Source organism: Scylla paramamosain, chromosome 13, assembly GCF_035594125.1.
Source record: "Scylla paramamosain isolate STU-SP2022 chromosome 13, ASM3559412v1, whole genome shotgun sequence".
Lineage (NCBI taxonomy): Eukaryota > Metazoa > Arthropoda > Malacostraca > Decapoda > Portunidae > Scylla > Scylla paramamosain.
In genome coordinates this window covers 22,257,085-22,275,027 of record NC_087163.1, presented here as the reverse complement: position 1 = coordinate 22,275,027, position 17,943 = coordinate 22,257,085, and the positions used below count along the sequence as shown (strand labels likewise).

The window sequence follows — 17,943 nt, the reverse complement described above, 5'->3', positions numbered from 1 at the left end:
GTAAGGAATACGAGTTAAAGCTCCCAGTTTATTTTTGTACGTGGTAACAACACTAGGGATAATATGTAGTTAATGATGATTCCTGGTCACTATTTTATACATATTTAATTGTTTGACGGTTTCTGGTGTACTTCTCATCAATCAGTTCAAGATCTATAATCCATCATGACTCGGCAACATGTTGATAACTAGAAAAGCTGAAATTTATTAGGTGGTAATCTTTTTCTGTCTTGCGTTGTCATTCTTGCGGCTCTCAAGGTTCGATAATCGTGAAACTATTTTTTCTTGGCTTAAACTGATGAATTTTCATCATGCTATGTACGAGACGAGTAGATACTGTGCATGAAAATGTTGAAGTGACATCTACGTTTGAAAAATAAATTGTAGAAAAGTGGAATGCAAATTTTTGTACATATAAAAAATAAACAAATTTTTGTTTTATCTCGACTCTTCCTGGAATCACTGTATGCTGACCTTGCTGTGTGTGTGTGTGTGTGTGTGTGTGTCGACAAGGCAACCAACAGTTTACCTTGGGCTGGTCTGTGGCTGCGTCTGCTGGCCCTGCTGTAATGCCTGCTGCTGCTGCTGCTGTTGCTGCTGCTGCTGTCCGTCACGGTAGTGCAGCAGAGAGGCTTCCCTGTACTGAGCAGCGTCCTGTCCTCTGATGTAGAGGATGCTGGGAAGGAAATGTAGATAGGAAATATTAGCATTGTATTTTTGTTAGTTTTGTTTCATAATGAAAATCCTGACTTTGAGATGAAAATTGCCATTAGTTTTATTTTCATTAGTTTTACCTGTACCTGAGGATAATGAATAAAAAAATATAACTATTTTTCTAAATATATTTCTATTTTCAACATCCACCTGCATTAATTCAGTAATAAAAAAAAGAATAAATAAAAAAATCCACCCACTTGTTTTTAAATTTTAGCGCTACTCTTCTGCTTTCCCTCTCCACTGTTCATGCCCTGTGCGCTTCCCTTCTATTATTCCTGACACCTGAGTGTTCCGCGGCCGCTTCCCACCCTCAATATCGCGAGTGTGGCTTCATTACGTTGGCTATGATTGAATTCTGCCTGCATGAAGACTGTGCCACGCTCCTCCTTTGAAGCCTCTCGCGTGATTCACACCCAGCCGACAGATGTCACTACTTGACATGGCGCGCGAGGCAGAGAGCGGCAAAAATGAATTCCGGAGTTGTTGTAATTATAAAGATAAAACGAGGGCAGGAGGGTTGGATGATAATGCGTGGTAGATTAGTTTATTTATCTGTCTGTTCAATGGTGCGTTTATTGACGTTTTGGAAGGCATGCAAATAGAGATTAAATATAGCTAGGTACAGTTGATGGTGTGTTAAATGTAATACACAGGATGGTTCTGATTAAGAGGATTAGTTTGTGTGTATGTATGTATGTATGTATGTATGAATCTATGTATGTATGTATGTATGTATGGATGAACTATCTGATGTATAACGTATTCTAGCCAGGCACCATTGCGGAGTGTAGGATTAATGCATACGGTGCTCGCATACTCATAAATACTGCATGAATAATGAATGCCACGCCATTTAAATATTTCAACGATTCCTCTTTTGGCAGCATTACGTCAGGAAATGGATGCCCCGTGCGTGCGTGGGTGCGTGCCTGTGTGTGTGTGTGTGTGTGTGTGTGTGTGTGTGTGTGTGTAATGATGTTATGCAAGCGGGTCCTGCCACTCTCCCTCAGCAACTCTATTACCTAAGGCTGCTCCGAGGTATTGAAAGAGGAGGAGGAGGAGGAGGAGGAGGAGAAGTGGTTGTTGTGGTGGTGGTGGTAGTGATTGGGATGGTGGTTAGGGTATTGGTGGTGGGTGTTGGTGGAGGAAGAGGAGGAGGAGGAGGAGGAGGAGGAGGAGGGGTAATATTGTTAGCAGCGAGCCAGGTATAGGAGTCTTGGGGCTTCTCTACCTTCTGACTAGTAATGTCCGTCTCTCTCTCTCTCTCTCTCTCTCTCTCTCTCTCTCTCTCTCTCTCTCTCTTGAATAACATTAGTGGACATTCGTATGATAAAACGAGATTATTTTTAAGTGCAAGAGCGACTGAGAGAGAGAGAGAGAGAGAGAGAGAGAGAGAGAGAGAGAGAGAGAGAGAGAGAGAGAGAGAGAGAGAGAGAGAGAGAGAGAGCGAGAGAGAGTGCAAACAAGAATTACAGTATGTTTTCTTCCTCTCTGTTTAATCCGTCTCCTCGTCTTTTCCTCTTCTTCCTCCTCCTCTTCCACCATTCAGTCCGTTTTTCTTACCCCCCTCCTATTCCGAAAGACCTTGAACGCTATATTTTTCCTACATGGTTTCTTTCGTCTTTTCTTTCATTTTTTTCCCCTCCACTTCATATTCTTTCTCTACGGCCACCTTCCTGCATCATTCTTTCCCTAAGTAACCTCAATGACCGAACTCACTCAGGTGTCTGTCTTCCCACGGTTTTCCTTTATTTTCCTTCTTTCCTTCCTTCCTCCGTCTTTATCCTTTCATCCATTTCGCCTGCCATTTCTTCGCTCACCACTTCTTAACGTTTTTTTTTTTTTTTATCTTTTACCTTAATTATTCTCTCTCATTTTTTTCTTCTCCGTTTTCCATGCCTCCTATTTCTCCCTCTTTTCCTCCTATTTATACTTTTGTTTCTCCCTTCTCCTTCCTTTATTTCGCAGATTCAAGAGAGGAAACAAACTCGACTCTCTTTTAAGAAACCTGAATTCCTTTTCTATTTTTGGTATGGTTTCAGTTTGCTCTTACGTATTTTTAGGACAGAAATAGTAACGGTAAAAGAATTCTCTCTCTCTCTCTCTCTCTCTCTCTCTCTCTCTCTCTCTCTCTCTCTCTCTCTCTCTCTCTCTCTAAGCCAGTAAAGTATGTCAGGAGTGTGCGGCAGACAAACAGACAGACGGACAGACAGACAGAACGGCCGGGGTTGAAAGGCTCGAGCCGGCAGACAACTAAATACGGTTAAAAACTGAACCATGAACCTAATAGAAACATAAACACAGTAACAAAATACCATATACATGACAAACACAACCAAAACCTCACTAATCTCTCTATATGGTGTAGTATCCCTTAATCTATCAGTCTATCCTCCGTTTTCTATTAGTCAGAAGTACCATAAGTATCCTAAGAGATCGTCATTTGGGTGTTCAAGGGGGAGAGACTACTGTTGCTCACCCGAGGATCACAGGAGGGAGAGAGCCGCGTACTGTCACGACTATAGCGAACCACACAGGCACTAGGCTCAAGGAGTACTGGCGGGCGGTGCATCGCGGCGCGGCCAGGCGTCTTCATGAGGCTTCCTGACGTAGGCTAGTCAACTTTCTGTCTCTCTTGCTCTTCCCTCTTGTTGTGTGTTTGTCTACATGGTTTTCTGTTTGTTTATGCATGTATTTTTGTCTTTCTCACTGTCTCTCTCTCTTTCATGTGGTTTTCTGTTTAGTTATGTACATATTTTTGTCTCTCCTTATTTCTTCTGTTTTATTTTATTTTATTTTTATTTCTGTCTCCCTGTCTCTCTTTTTCTCTATACAGGGTCATCAATTTTTTTTTTTCCTCTTTTATTACTTCTGTGTTTTTATTTTTACATGCTTTTTTTTTCTCTTTGGTCCTTCTCTGCTTTCTCTCTCTCTCTCTCTCTCTCTCTCTCTCTCTCTCTCTCTCTCTCTCTCTCTCTCTCTCTCTCTCTCTCTCTCTTTCTCTCTCTCTCTCTCTCTCTCTCCTCTTTCTATCTCTCTATCGTCCCCTCTTTCTCTATATGGACGGATCAAGATTCTTTTTCTTCTTCCCTTTTATGTACTTCTATCTTTAACACTTTCTTTTTTCTCTATGCTTTTTCTTTCTTTTTTTCTTCTTCTCACATTCCTCTCCCTGCTTCTTCGCTCCGTACGACCCTCTTTTCACTTATTATTTTTGTCTCTCTACACCTCTTTTTCTACATTCGTTCCTATACCTCTGGCTTTACCTCCCTCTCTTTCTCCAAACATACATCCTCCTTCTCCTCCTCCTCCTCCTCCTCCTTTCCTTTCCTTCGCCACCACAATATTCGAGAAAGATTTAACTCCTAAATCATTCGTGATATCAGTGGTGGCTTTGTAAATCATACACTCACAACTTGGGCCACATAAATTAAAGCAAGTTTGAAAAAGAAGCCATAGCAGTTAAAGGCTTAAAGAGGGGGAATAACAAGAAATCCTTATATACAAAAGGTCCTTACGAGGTCGTCTGCCACTAATCCATGTGAAATTTATGAGGAGAAACCGTATACATTTTCAGATGTCTTCTTAATTGAAATATTACATACATAGAATATAAGATGACGGTGAATTACAAAAAAAGGAATTGTGGTCTTAAGGTGAATATTATCAGTGTCCTGTGTCACTTATCTGAAAGCTGTCTGTATCGTGCACACTTAGAGTTGACTGACTGACTTATTGACTGACTGACTGACTGACTGACTGCCTGACTGACTGATTGATTTACTGACTGACTGACTGACTGACTGATTGACTGACCGACTGACTGATTAACTGACTGACTGACTGACTGACTGACTGACTGACTGACTGATTGACTGACTGACTGACTGATTGATTGACTGACTGACTGACTGACTGAATGACTGACTGACTGACTAACTGATTGATTTTGAGCATCGCAAGCTAGAGGTTCATATAGAGTCACATAGAGAATAATAAACAAATCCAATATTGATCCGAGAGTTAAAAAGATGAACTGAAACAAGACAAATCAGAACCAAAAGAAGCTTGGCCAGAAAGATCAGAGAGCGAACATAGACATTATAAAGAGACAAATAAGAAAATAAATAAATAAATAAATAAACAACATGAAAGAAAATCACGAATAAAGTTATAGATAGAATTAGTAGAAAAAAAAAGAGAATAAAGAAGATCCATAAGATAGAACATAACCACCGTCATACAACACACACACACACACACACACACACACACACACACACACACACACACACACACACACATCTGCAGAGAGCTCCCACACAAAACAAAAAGATGATAAACGCAATACATAAAAATATCGAGGTCCTTTCTGTCTCTCTTTCTGTCTCTCTCTCTCTCCCTCGCCCATCACATCATTTTTTTTTATTTATATATATTTTTTTCATCTCATTCTCAGGTCTAACAATGGAACATATTTATTTTTTTTTGCCTCTCTCTCTCTCTCTCTCTCTCTCTCTCTCTCTCTCTCTCTCTCTCTCTCTCTCTCTCTCTCTCTCTTGTTTTCTTTATACGTGTGAATGTAAAATATTTCTGTCATGCATTTTTTTTTTCGCTTTTTTTCTCACACTTTCTCCCTCCCTCCCTCTCTCTCTCTCTCTCTCCTCTCTCTCTCTCTCTCTCTCTCTCTCTCTCTCTCTCTCTCTCTCTCTCTCTCTCTCTCTCTCTCTCTCTCTCTCTCTCTCTCTCTCTCTCTCGCTCTTTCAGTCTTTTTCTCTCCCTCCCCTTCCATTACATTTTATGCCTTGCACTCATTCTTTATCACCTTTGTGTTGTATCATTACTCTCTCTCTCTCTCTCTCTCTCTCTCTCTCTCTCTCTCTCTCTCTCTCTCTCTCTCTCTCTCTCTCTCTCTCCCCTTCCCGAAATCCAGAGTATTTATACAAAGACAACATTTATTAACGAAATAATTATAGGAACAAATGTATAGGTAAAAAATCTATCTTAAGCTAAAAAAGAACGGATGTGTCGGAGGAAATAAAAGAAAAGAAATCGACTCTCAGGCAAAAGTGAATGGGAACTAATATGAAAATAAAAGAAAAATGGACGGCAAGATCAAGCTGAATAAAAATAACGGGGAAAATAAAAGGAAAATCAAATGTAAGATGAAACTCAGTGAAAATGTAGATGAAAAAAAAAAAAGAAAAAAAGAAAACAGATTGCAAGATAAAACTTAACACTGACGATGAAAATAAGAGAAAAAATAGACTCAAACAAGTAAAAGTATCGATAGAAACAAAAGAAAAAATCGAAAACTGAATAAAAATACTGATGAAAAAAAACTGACTAAAATAAAATCAAATAAAATCACTGGTATAAAAAAAAATATAAAAAAAAAACAAAGCTTGATAAACCTACCGATGAAAACAGATGAATAATCGATATTGATTTTCAAACTAAATAAAAATTATCGTGAAAACAAAAAAAAAATAAATAAAAAAAAAGCATGAAAACCCAAGAAAAAAAATTAATAAAAAAATTACAAAAAGCAAACAAAGAAGAATGGAAGACTAAATTAAAATACCACACAAATAAACGAAAAAAAACACTAACATAAAAATTGAGAAAAAAAAAAAAAAAATGAAAAAAAAGAGAGAAAGAAAATGATCTAACCTGCCTTACATAATATCTCACCTAATCTATTTGTTTGACCGACATTGACCTGAGCAACGGCAGGTACAGGTAAGTAGCGACAGCCTTACACCAGGTAGTACAGGTAGTAATTGCACTCCTATAGCTTCTCTCTCTCTCTCTCTCTTCTCTCTCTCTCTCTCTCTCTCTCTCTCTCCTCTCTCTCTCATCGTATAGGATTAGAAAGACACGTAATATAAACAGAAGCAAAGAAAAGACGAAAACGAATCAGAGGAACAAGAAATGAACAAGGAATGAAGTCAAACACGAGAGTAAGGACGAGGAAGTGAACGAGAAATAAGAGGATGAGGAGGAGGATGAGGAGGAGGACGAGGAGGAGGACGAGGAAAGAGTGAACGAAAGCATGAATGACAGACCAATATATAACACGGAAACAAAACCTTAATCTTCGTCTTTACCAATCTTAAATCTTTTATTTTATCCTAGGGAGTCATCATAAACAATATCGTAAGGGCCCAAATAGTCTGCTGCTGTTCGTTCTTCTTTTGTGTTCATTTATGTTTATGTCAGAAGTTAAAGCCTCACACTATGGACTACATTCTGAATCCCTCCTGCGCCGCATCTTCACTACATTTTAAAAGGCTCTAGATGAAGTGACACGGATTTTTAAGGATTTCTTTTTTATAGTTCTAATGATAGATTAACAAATTTTCTACATTATTTACATGAAAAACACCCTTGAAAATCTGTGAACTTTGAAAACAGTCAGGCTGAGAGAGAGCAAAACGTTTCTGACTACGGGCGTCTGAATCCTACAGCAACAACACACGGGGTGAAAAGTGTATGTGGTGACGCCCTAACACACACCACCTACCCTCCCCCCCTCCCTCCACCTCCCCGCAACACACCTGCGCCTAGCTGGGGAAAACAAATTAGTACTGGCAGCGTTGCTTTTTTCCCCGTAAATGAAGCAGAGTGTACCGTGGTAATGTTGTTATTCATCTTGCAGGCACTGACAGCAACGAAAAAAAAGGTAGTAATGTGATTTTCTCTTACGCTGGTTTCGTTTATATTATTTTTTTTCTCGTAGTCAGGTGTGAAATTGATGTTTGTCATTATTCAGAGTAGAAGTAAGGTGGCTTTCTATGTGCTAATGAATGAAAGAGACATCGCTATTTATTTCAAATGGCGTTAAAAAAAAATAACAATGTGGCTTTATCTTATGACAGTGATATATTTTTTTTTTTCTACTAGTGATGTTTAAATTGAATTCATGTTTGCCGCTATTTACAAAAATGGCATGGTGGTTTTCTGTTCTGATCGAGAAAAGGTACATCGTTCTTTATTTCTCTTGACGTAAAAAAAAGTGTAGTTACGTTGTTTCACCTTCTGCTAGTAATGTCCTTCCCCTTTTATTATTTTTTCTTGTAGTGATGTGCAATAATGTTGTCTGAAACGCTTCAGACTCATGGTATACTGGTTTTCTCTTATCAAATCGAAAAAAAAAGGTGTTTTGCTGTTTACTCCTCGGCGTAAAAAAGATATGCAATTTTCTCTTATACAAGTCATGTGCCATCAATCCTTCTCGCACTCAGCTGTAATAATGTTGTTTACCATTTTTCAGAGCAATTGTAAGGTGTTGTTATGCACTCGTCTTGCTTTAAAACTATTTTCTGTTATATTTTTGTCAAGCTAGAGAACGCTCCACTCGTAAAGAACTATGAAGCTGTTAGGTCTTCTCTTTTTCTTTTCTTTTGTTTTATGTGAAGGGAGAACTGGCCTAGGAAAAACAAAAATAATTAAAACACACAAAAAAAGGTCCATTGAGGGGTACCAGTCCCAAAAGAAAGATAAAAAAGGATGATCCAAAACTGAGGACAAATGTCTTGAAACCTCCATCCCGAAAGAGTTCACGTCATAGGAAGGGGGAAATACAAAATCAGGCAGGGAGTTCCAAATTCTGTATTTCCTCCTTCCTGTGACTAGAACTCTTTCTGCTAGTAATGAATTATAATGATTTAGTCTGTTCTTCAATTTTACATCGCCAGGATTCGTGTTTTGCTGCCCTTGTCATCGAGAGAGAGAGAGAGAGAGAGAGAGAGAGAGAGAGAGAGAGAGAGAGAGAGAGAGAGAGAGAGAGAGAGAGAGAGAGAGAGAGAGAGAGAGAGAGAGAGAGAGAGAGAGAGAGAGAGAGAGAGAGAGAGAGGGAGGGAGAGGAGTGTTCTAATCGATCACTCCTATGGACAACTGAACAGAAGTAAAAGAAAAATAAGTGTATAAAAGTCTTGGCTCAGAGAATGGTAGTTTTCCTTACTTTCTTATCAATTTTTCCTCCTTTTTTTCCCTCTCTTTCTCTTTCTTTTTGTTCCGTTCAGCCCATAAGACGTAACGGGAGATCCAATCATTTCTGGGAGGAAGAAGAAGAAGAAGAAGAAGAAGAAGAAGAAGAAGAAGAAGAAGAAGAAGAAGAAGAAGAAGAAGAAGAAGAAGAAGAAGAAGAAGAAGAAGAAGAAGAAGAAGAAGAAGAAGAAGAAGAAGAAGAAGAAGAAGAAGAAGAAGAAGAAGAAGAAGAAGAAGAAGAAGAAGAAGAAGAAGAAGAAGAAGAAGAAGAAGAAGAAGAAGAAGAAGAAGAAGAAGAAGAAGAAGAAGAAGAAAATAAACAAGAACAAGAACGACATGAAAAGGAAGATGACGAGGAACAAAACAAGAAGAAAAAAAAAGGAAAACCATAAAAAGGAGTAAAAAAAAATGAAAAGAATAAAAAAAAGAAAAAAAAAGAGGAAAAATGAATAAACTAATAAAGCAGAAAGAAGGAAAGGCAAGAAAGAAGGCAAGCAAAAACAGAGGAAATGACGCAAGCTGACAAGACTCTGGCCTGACCTTAGCGTCCCATAAAGGCTACAAACACATGCACTTCTTATGAATTCTGTACCTTATAGCAAACTTGACGTTCCTGACGGTCGGTTACCCCTCTTATCGTCCCTTCCCTCCTCCTATCGCTCGTTTATTGGCTTCCATTACTCCCTTTATGGGTTTATACGGCTCTCTATTTGTATCCATCATTATTTTTTATTACAATTTTTTGCGTCCATTTGCAGTTTTCCTCACTCATTGATTCCTTCTCATGGCGCGCCTTAGTGTCTGTGTATCTCTCGTTTTCTTTACATATTGCTTCTTATGGGCTTCCTACCGAGAGAGAGAGAGAGAGAGAGAGAGAGAGAGAGAGAGAGAGAGAGAGAGAGAGAGAGAGAGAGAGAGAGAGAGAGAGAGAGAGAGAGAGAGAGAGAGAGAGAGAGAGAGAGAGAGAGAGAGAATTATAAAAGATGAATAAAGAGAATACGGAATAACGGTGAAATTAATGAGGAAAATAAATGATGCTAAGAGAGAGAGAGAGAGAGAGAGAGAGAGAGAGAGAGAGAGAGAGAGAGAGAGAGAGAGAGAGAGAGAGAGAGCGCTTGTTGACAGGTGAGTGGACAGGTAACCCAGGTAACAGTCAAGTCACGTTACTAATTAGGTTGTGAATCTCTCTCTCTCTCTCTCTCTCTCTCTCTCTCTCTCTCTCTCTCTCTCTCTCTCTCTCTCTCTGTCTCTCTCTCTCTCACACACAAATTTCCGAACACACATACACACAAAAGCACACAAAAGCAATTTCTCTATCAAATCAAACATTTCTTTCAACAACAAGGGTAAAAAGAGAAAACGAAACTGATAGAAAAAACTGATAGAATTAAAACTGATAGAATTAACGATACTTTGATGCTGCAATGAAGTCATAAGGCGCTAATGGGGCGGGACGCTGGAAGGGATTAGCGGCAATGACAAGAGAGGGCGCCAAAAACAGGTGTGCGGCTATGCGGGTGGCAGTGCAAGGCTTAAGAACGCACGTCGCCGCCAAGGAAGCCCTAAAGACGAAGTGGAATCTCGTGCACGGGAAAGCTCCGTCCGCTGACCACACGTCCCAGAAGCCTCGCACTTTTTCTTCCTTAAATACACACGAGGCGACTCAACACTGCATAGTCTGCCTGCTTCCTGCTTGTTCCCTCGTCCCCTCCCTCCTTAGTCTAGCTGATGAAAGTGCTTCTTCTTCACTTTTATTTATTTTTTTCTCTCTCTCTCTCTTTCGTACCCCTACTTTTGTATTTGTTGTTACTGTATTCTCAGCTTTCCTTCATGTTTATTTTTTTCTCTCTCATCACTACGTGTTTCCTTCTTGTTCTACTGATGAAAGTGCTTCTTCTTCACTTTTTTGTTTTTCTATCTCTCTTTCGTATCTTTTTTTATTTGTTGTTACTGTATTGTCAGCTTTCCTTCATATTTATTTTTTTCCTCCTTTATCACTACGTATTTCCTTCTTGTTCTACTTACAAAAGTGCTTCTTCTTTACTTTCTTGTTTCTTTGTCTCTCTTTCGTATATCTTTCTTTCGTATTCAACTTCTGTATTTGTTGTTGCAGTATTCTCAGCTCTCCTTCATGTTTATTATTTTCTCCTTCATCACTACTCATTTCCTTCTTGTCCTGCTGATAAAAAGTGCTCCTTTACTTTCTTGTTTCTCTATGTCTCTCGTATCCCTTCTTGTAGTTGTTGTTACTGTACTTTCAGTTTCCCTTCCATAGTATATATTTTTGTTTATTTTTTCCCCCTTAATACTGTCTCTTTCCTCCTTGCTCTTTGTTCTAGCTGGTAAAGTTGGTTCTTCTTTACTCTAGTTTCTATGTTTTTTTTTTTTCCGTGTTCATTTCGTACTTTTTGTTACTGTACGTCCAACCTCCATTCTATAATAATACATTTGCCATGTTTTTTTTTCTTTCCTGATCGATGTGTACTAATGATGGCTTTTTTTCTTTCTATTTATCGTCTTTTCTTCTTTCATTAGCCAGTTACTTCTCTGCATTCCTTGTACTTTCAAACTTTACCAACTGCTTTATTTTGTCTCTTCGTTTAGATATGACTATTCTCGAAAGTCTGATGAATACAGATACGTGGTCGTTATTTCTGGCTTTCGTATCTAAATAATCTCCGTACAGTCTCCTGCTCGTTCCCCTAAGACAAAACCTATAAGTGAAAGAGAGAAAGAGAGAAAAAAAAGACACACATTTCCATTTCCCGCCACACACTTCCCTTCTTCTCCCTACACTCTTATACCACACAAACTCCTTCACAACTTTCAGAAGGCCCCATCTACATCAAGTATACCTCATGTCCTTCATCCTCTCTTACACGTGTATTCCTAGAAAGACTCTCTCTTTCACTATGTTTCTTCCTTTTATACTTATTTCATACCTTTTTTTCTCTCTCTCCACCTCTCTAACTTGCTACCTTTCACACCTATTTCTCCTTTTCCTGTCTCTCTTTCCCTTCATTTACTTCATAATTAGGTATATAATTTCTCTTCATTTACACCCTTCTCTTCTTCTATTCATTGTCTCTCTTCTACATTTCATATACACGCTTCTGTTCCTCTCTTTCATTTCCTCTTTCTCTCTCCTTCTACACTTCGTATATACCCTTTTCTTCTTCCTTCGATTTGCTCTCTCTCTCTCTCTCTCTCTCTCTCTCTCTCTCTCTCTCTCTCTCTCTCTCTCTCTCTCTCTCTCTCTCTCTCTCTCTCTCTCTCTCGTACATTTTACTTCTCCACCTTTTCTCTTCCTTCCTTGGTCCTCCCTTTCTCTTCTACCCTTCACTTTCTTCTATTCCTCCGTCCATCATTCTTTTTTTCTCCTGCACTTCATATAAGCCTTCTCTCTCTCTCTCTCTCTCTCTCTCTCTCTCTCTCTCTCTCTCTCTCTCTCTCTCTCTCTCTCTCTCTTTCTCTCATCCACCCTCCATCACCTCTCTACTACACTTCACACTCTTCTGTCTTTCTCTTCGTCTTTTCTCTCCCTCCTTGACTGCTTCTGTTCCTCCCACCCTTCACCCCTCTCTATACTACATCACATTCACCCTTCTGTCCCTCCGTCTCTCCGTCTACTTCACACACACACACACACACACACACACACACACACACACACACACACATATTCCTCTTCCCAGTCCCTTTAAACCCCCAAGACTCACCTCACGTCCGTGCTCACTAGCTGGGTGCGGCGGAGGATGGCGCGGGCCTGAGAATTGGTGATGTTCCTCATAGACTCATTGTTGACACTCAGGATCAAGTCCCCGGCATGCAGGCGCCCGTCCTTATGCACAGCGCCATTTCTCACCAGCGAGGAGATGACCACACCGTTCACTCCCTGGTCCACCACCTCGATGTTGATTCCTGTGGGAGGTGATGGTGGTGGTGATGGTGGTGGTGGTGGTGGTGGTGGTGTAAGGGAGGGATGTATGTGTGGAATTGAGGAATGTGTGTGTGTGTGTGTGTGTGTGTGTGTGTGTGTGTGTGTGTGTGTGTGTGTGTGTGTGTGTGTGTGTGTGTGTGTGTGTGTGTGTGTGTGTGTGTGTGTGTGTGTGTGCGTGTGTATGTTTTGGGGGGTTGCGTGGAGAAGGATATGTGTGTGTGTGTGTGTGTGTGTGTGTGTGTGTGTGTGTGTGTGTGTGTGTGTGTGTGTGTGTGTTATCCTGTGTCACATGCGTCCATTACCATAAAAAAACAGAGAAGTAAAACACACACACACACACACACACACACACACACACACACACACACACACACACACACACACACACACACACACACCAAACCCTTTCCTCACTTAACTGCCAAAGACTAAACAAATAACGGCAGCACTCACCCAGCTGGTCGGCGCCCTTTTTGATCTTGATGGCCCGCTCCAGTTCCCGGGGCAGGACAGGGGGATGAGCGACCCAGCGGGGGAGTAGGGGCGAGGACTGGGGGCTTCCTCCTTCCTCCTCCCCTGAGCCTGGGAGGACAGAGTGATTGGTAACAAAGATAGATAGATAAGGAGATAGATAGAAAGATAGATAGATAGATAGATAAATAGATAGAGGGACAGATAAATAGATAGATGTACTAAGTGATAGATACATAGATAGAAAAATAAATAAATAAGTAGATAGATAAGTAGATAATCCATACAGAGAGAGAGAGAGAGAGAGAGAGAGAGAGAGAGAGAGAGAGAGAGAGAGAGAGAGAGAGAGAGAGAGAGAGAGAGAGAGAGAGAGAGAGAGAGAGAGAGAGAGAGAGAGAGAGAGAGAGAGAGAGAGAGAGAGAGAGAGAGAGAGAGAGAGAGAGACTAGTGATGTGGAAATAAGGACAAAAAGAGAGGAAATATTGTGAATAGCGAGCCAAACCAGCAAGACAAGAAGATCAGGAAGCTTTGAGCACTCAGAGCGTTAAGGAAAATGCTCCTGAAGAAAAACACGAACGCATGGTTAAGGAAAGATTTCTACCGGTTTATAAAGAGCAAAATCGACAAGAAATAATAACAGACGTAAAAACAGGGTGTGAAATTAAATACAATGCCATTTCCGAAGTAAAAAATAATTATGAGTTATTTTACTTTAAGTCTGTTTTTTATCGTGTTCCTGGTGACTTAGAAGAGATTATAAGTAACATAAGTAGTCTTCTCTCATTTGAAATATACTCAGTCTTTCACTTGATTCATATAGTTAAGTTAGTTTAATTATCGAAGCAAGTTTCCCTCTCCAGGATTTTTCCAAGCAGTTTCTCTTTATATTTTCTACAACAATTAAGGTAAAACTCCCGATTCGAGCGCAGTGAACCAATTAGCAAGCAGATCTAATAAAAAAAAAGACTCTCCCTACTGTGAAATAAGCAGAGACAAAGGGAAGAGGAATAAAGAAAGGGAAGAAAGAAAGAGAGGAGAAAAAATAATCTGAAATAATCGCTAACAGGAAAGGCCGAGAGAATTAGAGACGTGGAAAAGAGGAAAGGAAAAAAAATATTAAACAGAAACTAACGAGAAAGTCGGAAAGAGGAACAATGAGATAAAAGCTGAAAGAAAAGATGAAAAGACTCACACGACAGCAAGTATCAGGAGACGCGGAGGGAAGAGAATTAACGAAAAGAAAGAAAAGAGGAACGAATAAAAAGAAAAAAAGGCAACAGAGGAGACGGAGACAAGAGAATTAGAGAGAGGAAATAAACGATAAAAAAAAAAAAAGAAAACAAGGACACAGTAATCTTCTGACCTTGAGAGGCGAAAGAGAGAGGATTAAAATATAAAAAGAGATAAAAGCGAATCACAGAAAGGAAAGAAAAGGATGAAAGAAAACGGAATGAAACAAGGACAAACTAAGGCATCTTTCTTCCTGGCCTTGGGCGGTGAAAGAAAATAAGAACATAATAAAATAAAGGAAGCTGCAAGAAGCCATCAGGTCTACACGTGGCAGTCCCCGTATGAAAGAGAGAATCAGAGTACATACAGAGATAAAAGCGAATTACAGAACGGAGGTGAAGTTATGAAGGAAAAAAAGGAAGATAAAGTTAGAATACAAGAAAAAAGTGAATTACAAAAAGAATATGAAGGTATGAAGGAAAAAAATGGAATTAGAATAAAACAAAAATATAAAAGCTAACTACAAAAAAAGGAAATGAGGATGAAAGGAAAAAAAGAGAGAATTAGAATATAAAGAAAATATAAAAAAGTCACAAAAAGAAAATAAAAGGATGAAAGGAAAAAAAACCGAGAAAATCAAAATACAAAAAGATACAAAACCAAATTACAAAAAGAAAATGAAAAGATGAAAGTGAATAAAAAAGAAAAAAAAAAAAAAAAAGAAACAAGGGCAGACTGAGGCATCTTCTTCCTGACCTTGCGTGGCGTGGTAGTGGGCGGCGTGGGCGGAGGCGAGGGGGGTGCTGGAGGCTGCGGGGGTCAGGGCTGTAGACGAGCCGCTGCCAATCAGTCTCTCCGTGGCGACCGGCACCATTAACACAGAGGCCTTGAGGGAGGGAAGGACGGAGGGACGAAATTAAACATCACAGAACCTTCCCCTGAAATTCCTTCCTCTCTTCCTCCACCGTCTGACTGAAGGAAGTGAAGGAAGGAGTGAGGGACTAAAAAATATATTACGGACTCCTTTCTTTAGTATATTTCTCCTTCTTGAGGGATGGAGGGATAAAATTAAACATCATAATTATAAGCTTTCTCCTCCTCCTCCTATTCCTCCTACTCCTCCTCCTCCTCCGTTTGAAGTGAAGGAAGGAGTTACGGACTTGAAATGTGTTAAGGAGGTCTTGAAGGAAGGAAGGAAAGACGCAGAGACAAAATTAAACATCACAGAATCTTCCTTTTAACGTCCTCCTTCTCCTCCTCTTCCTCCGTCTGACTGAAGGAAGGAGTGAGGGACTTCAAATGTGTTACGGACTCCTCTCTGTCTTTAGTATGCGTGTCTCTCCTTCTGGGGGGACGTGGCGGGAATGGGAAGTGTACAGAGGTTGAAATGTAGGTGAATGACTCCTTTTGTGGACCTTTGCGGAAGTAAGGGGCTGAAAAATATGGGTTGTCAGGATTACCGGGGTATTCTATATGGATATCACCCCTTCCGTATGGTAACAAGATTAAGAGTGGGCTGTGGAGCTGAAAATATGGGATTACTAAAGTGTTTCGTATAGATTTCACCTTTTTTGTATATGTAAAGGTAGGAATGGGCTATAGGGATGAAAATATGGGGTTAATAAGATGTTTTCGTGTCATTTCACCTCTTCCGTATTGAATGTATGGGTATAAATGGGTTATGGGACTGAAGATATGGGTTAGTAAGATGTTTCGAGTGTATTTCATCTCTTCTACATGGAATATGGAAGTAGAAATGGGTAATGGTACTAAGAATATGGGTTAGTAAGATGTCTTCTGTGTTAACTTCATCTCTTCTACATGGAAAATGGTAGCAGAAACGAATTATGGAACTAGAAATCAGAGTTAATTAAGGAGTTTAATATGAACTGCAACCCTTAACGGCAGCAGCAATACAGGAGTAGCTTATGGGGCAGAAAAACGTGAGTTATCCAAGCAATTCACTAGATACGACCCGGAGAAATGAGGTGTTAAGAAAGCAATGAAGCTCAGGAACATTAACACAGGTCAGGGATGCCTCGGGAGGGAACCAGACTAGACTAATTCAGTTCAGCGAAGCGATATTGACTGAGTCCAGCAGGGAATGAATGGGAGAAGTATTTGTCCTGTGTCACGTTGGGGAGGTTAGAGAGAAGCTTGAGATTTTAACATCTGGGGTTCAGAGTGGGTAATGAAATGTTTTTGGGGTTCTAGTGAGGGAAAACGAGAAATTTCTTGGATTTAGAGGGGTAAAGGGTTGAGGGGTAAAAGGGATTTGAGGGTTTAAAGGGAAGGAGGGAGATAATTGGGGTTTTAGAGGGGAGAAGAAGGGAGACATTGGAGTAGTTAAGATCTAGATGACAGGGAAAGGGGGATTTTTGCGGTTTTAGAGGGGAGAAGAGGGGAGATATTGGAGTAGTTAAGATCTAGATGGTAGGGAAAGCGAGATTTTTGGGGTTTTAAAGGGGAGAAGAGGGGAGATAATGTAGTTAGGTTTTGAGTGGTAAGGAAGGGGAGACACTGGAGTTATGTGAGGGAAGAAATTGTTGAGAGTTTGAGGTTGTAGTGAGGAAGTGGAAAAAAAACTTTTGGGGGTTCCAGCGGAGAGAGAAGGGGAGACAATGGAATGTTTAGTGATAAAGGAAGGGGAAATTTGGGGGTCTTAGTGATAGGAAAGGGGGGCAATTGGAATTAAGTGAAGGGAAGGAAACGTTGGGAGTTAGATTGCTATAAAAACAGAGGAAACTTCAGGGATTTTAGTAAGGAGAAGAGAAGAGATATCGGAATGTTTTATGACAGAAAATTAGTCATGTATTTTTTTCCTCTACAGATAAGAAAAAAGAAGGAACGGGGGATTAAGTGAGGGGAAGAAAGCGTTTAGATTTGAAGTTGCAGAGAAGAAAGAGGGGGAACTTTGAGAGATAGGGTTAATGGAAACAGAAGATAAAATAGAATGTTTAGAGACAGAAAATTAGAATCATTGAGGTTTTAGTGATAGGGAAGGGGAGAAACAGGGAAAAAGTGAAGGGTAGGAAACAATGGGGATTTCAGGGATAAGGAGGCGATCAATGGGGAGCATGAGGAATGGGAGACAATGGAGATTGCTTAGTGGAGGAAAGGAGGCTGTTGAGTTAGTGATGAGGGAGGGACAGTGGGGAGAGGGGGAGAGCTTTTAAAGGGTGGTAAGGGGTAGAGGTGTTGGGGGACTTGGTTGGGGAGGTAATGACTGAGCTGGGGAGGGATAATGGTCAGCACAGAAGCGTCATTTAGTCAATGGAAGGGAAAGTTTGGCGGTCGAGTTCACGTCATGATATTGAGAGAAGCAGAGACGAAGGGAGGTGGTAGGGAGGGGGAGATAGTATTCATCTGGTAAAAAGAAAGCAAAAAGTGGTGAATGTATTAACGTCTCTCTCTCTCTCTCTCTCTCTCTCTCTCTCTCTCTCTCTCTCTCTCTCTCTCTCTCTCTCTCTCTCTCTCTCTCTCTCTCGGACATACACATACGCATATACACAAAAATACCAGGGCTTTCATAGGAGGATAAAAGAAACACATCATTGGCATTCGTTTTCAGGACAGACAGACAGACAGACAGA

General features: G+C 40.1%; 1 protein-coding gene across 16 annotated transcripts in view; it reads right to left on the bottom strand.

Moving 5' to 3' along the window:
- Positions 1–17,943, bottom strand: part of LOC135106514 (multiple PDZ domain protein-like) — a 456,199-nt gene that overhangs the window by 184,690 nt on the left and 253,566 nt on the right. For all 16 annotated transcript variants that reach the window (XM_064015606.1, XM_064015607.1, XM_064015610.1 and 13 more), the window contains 4 exons: positions 15,107–15,236; positions 13,103–13,231; positions 12,429–12,630; positions 530–676 (listed from right to left, as the gene is read on the bottom strand). In XM_064015606.1, coding sequence (XP_063871676.1) covers positions 530–676; positions 12,429–12,630; positions 13,103–13,231; positions 15,107–15,236 — 608 coding nt within the window. The remainder of the gene's footprint in view (positions 1–529; positions 677–12,428; positions 12,631–13,102; positions 13,232–15,106; positions 15,237–17,943) is intronic.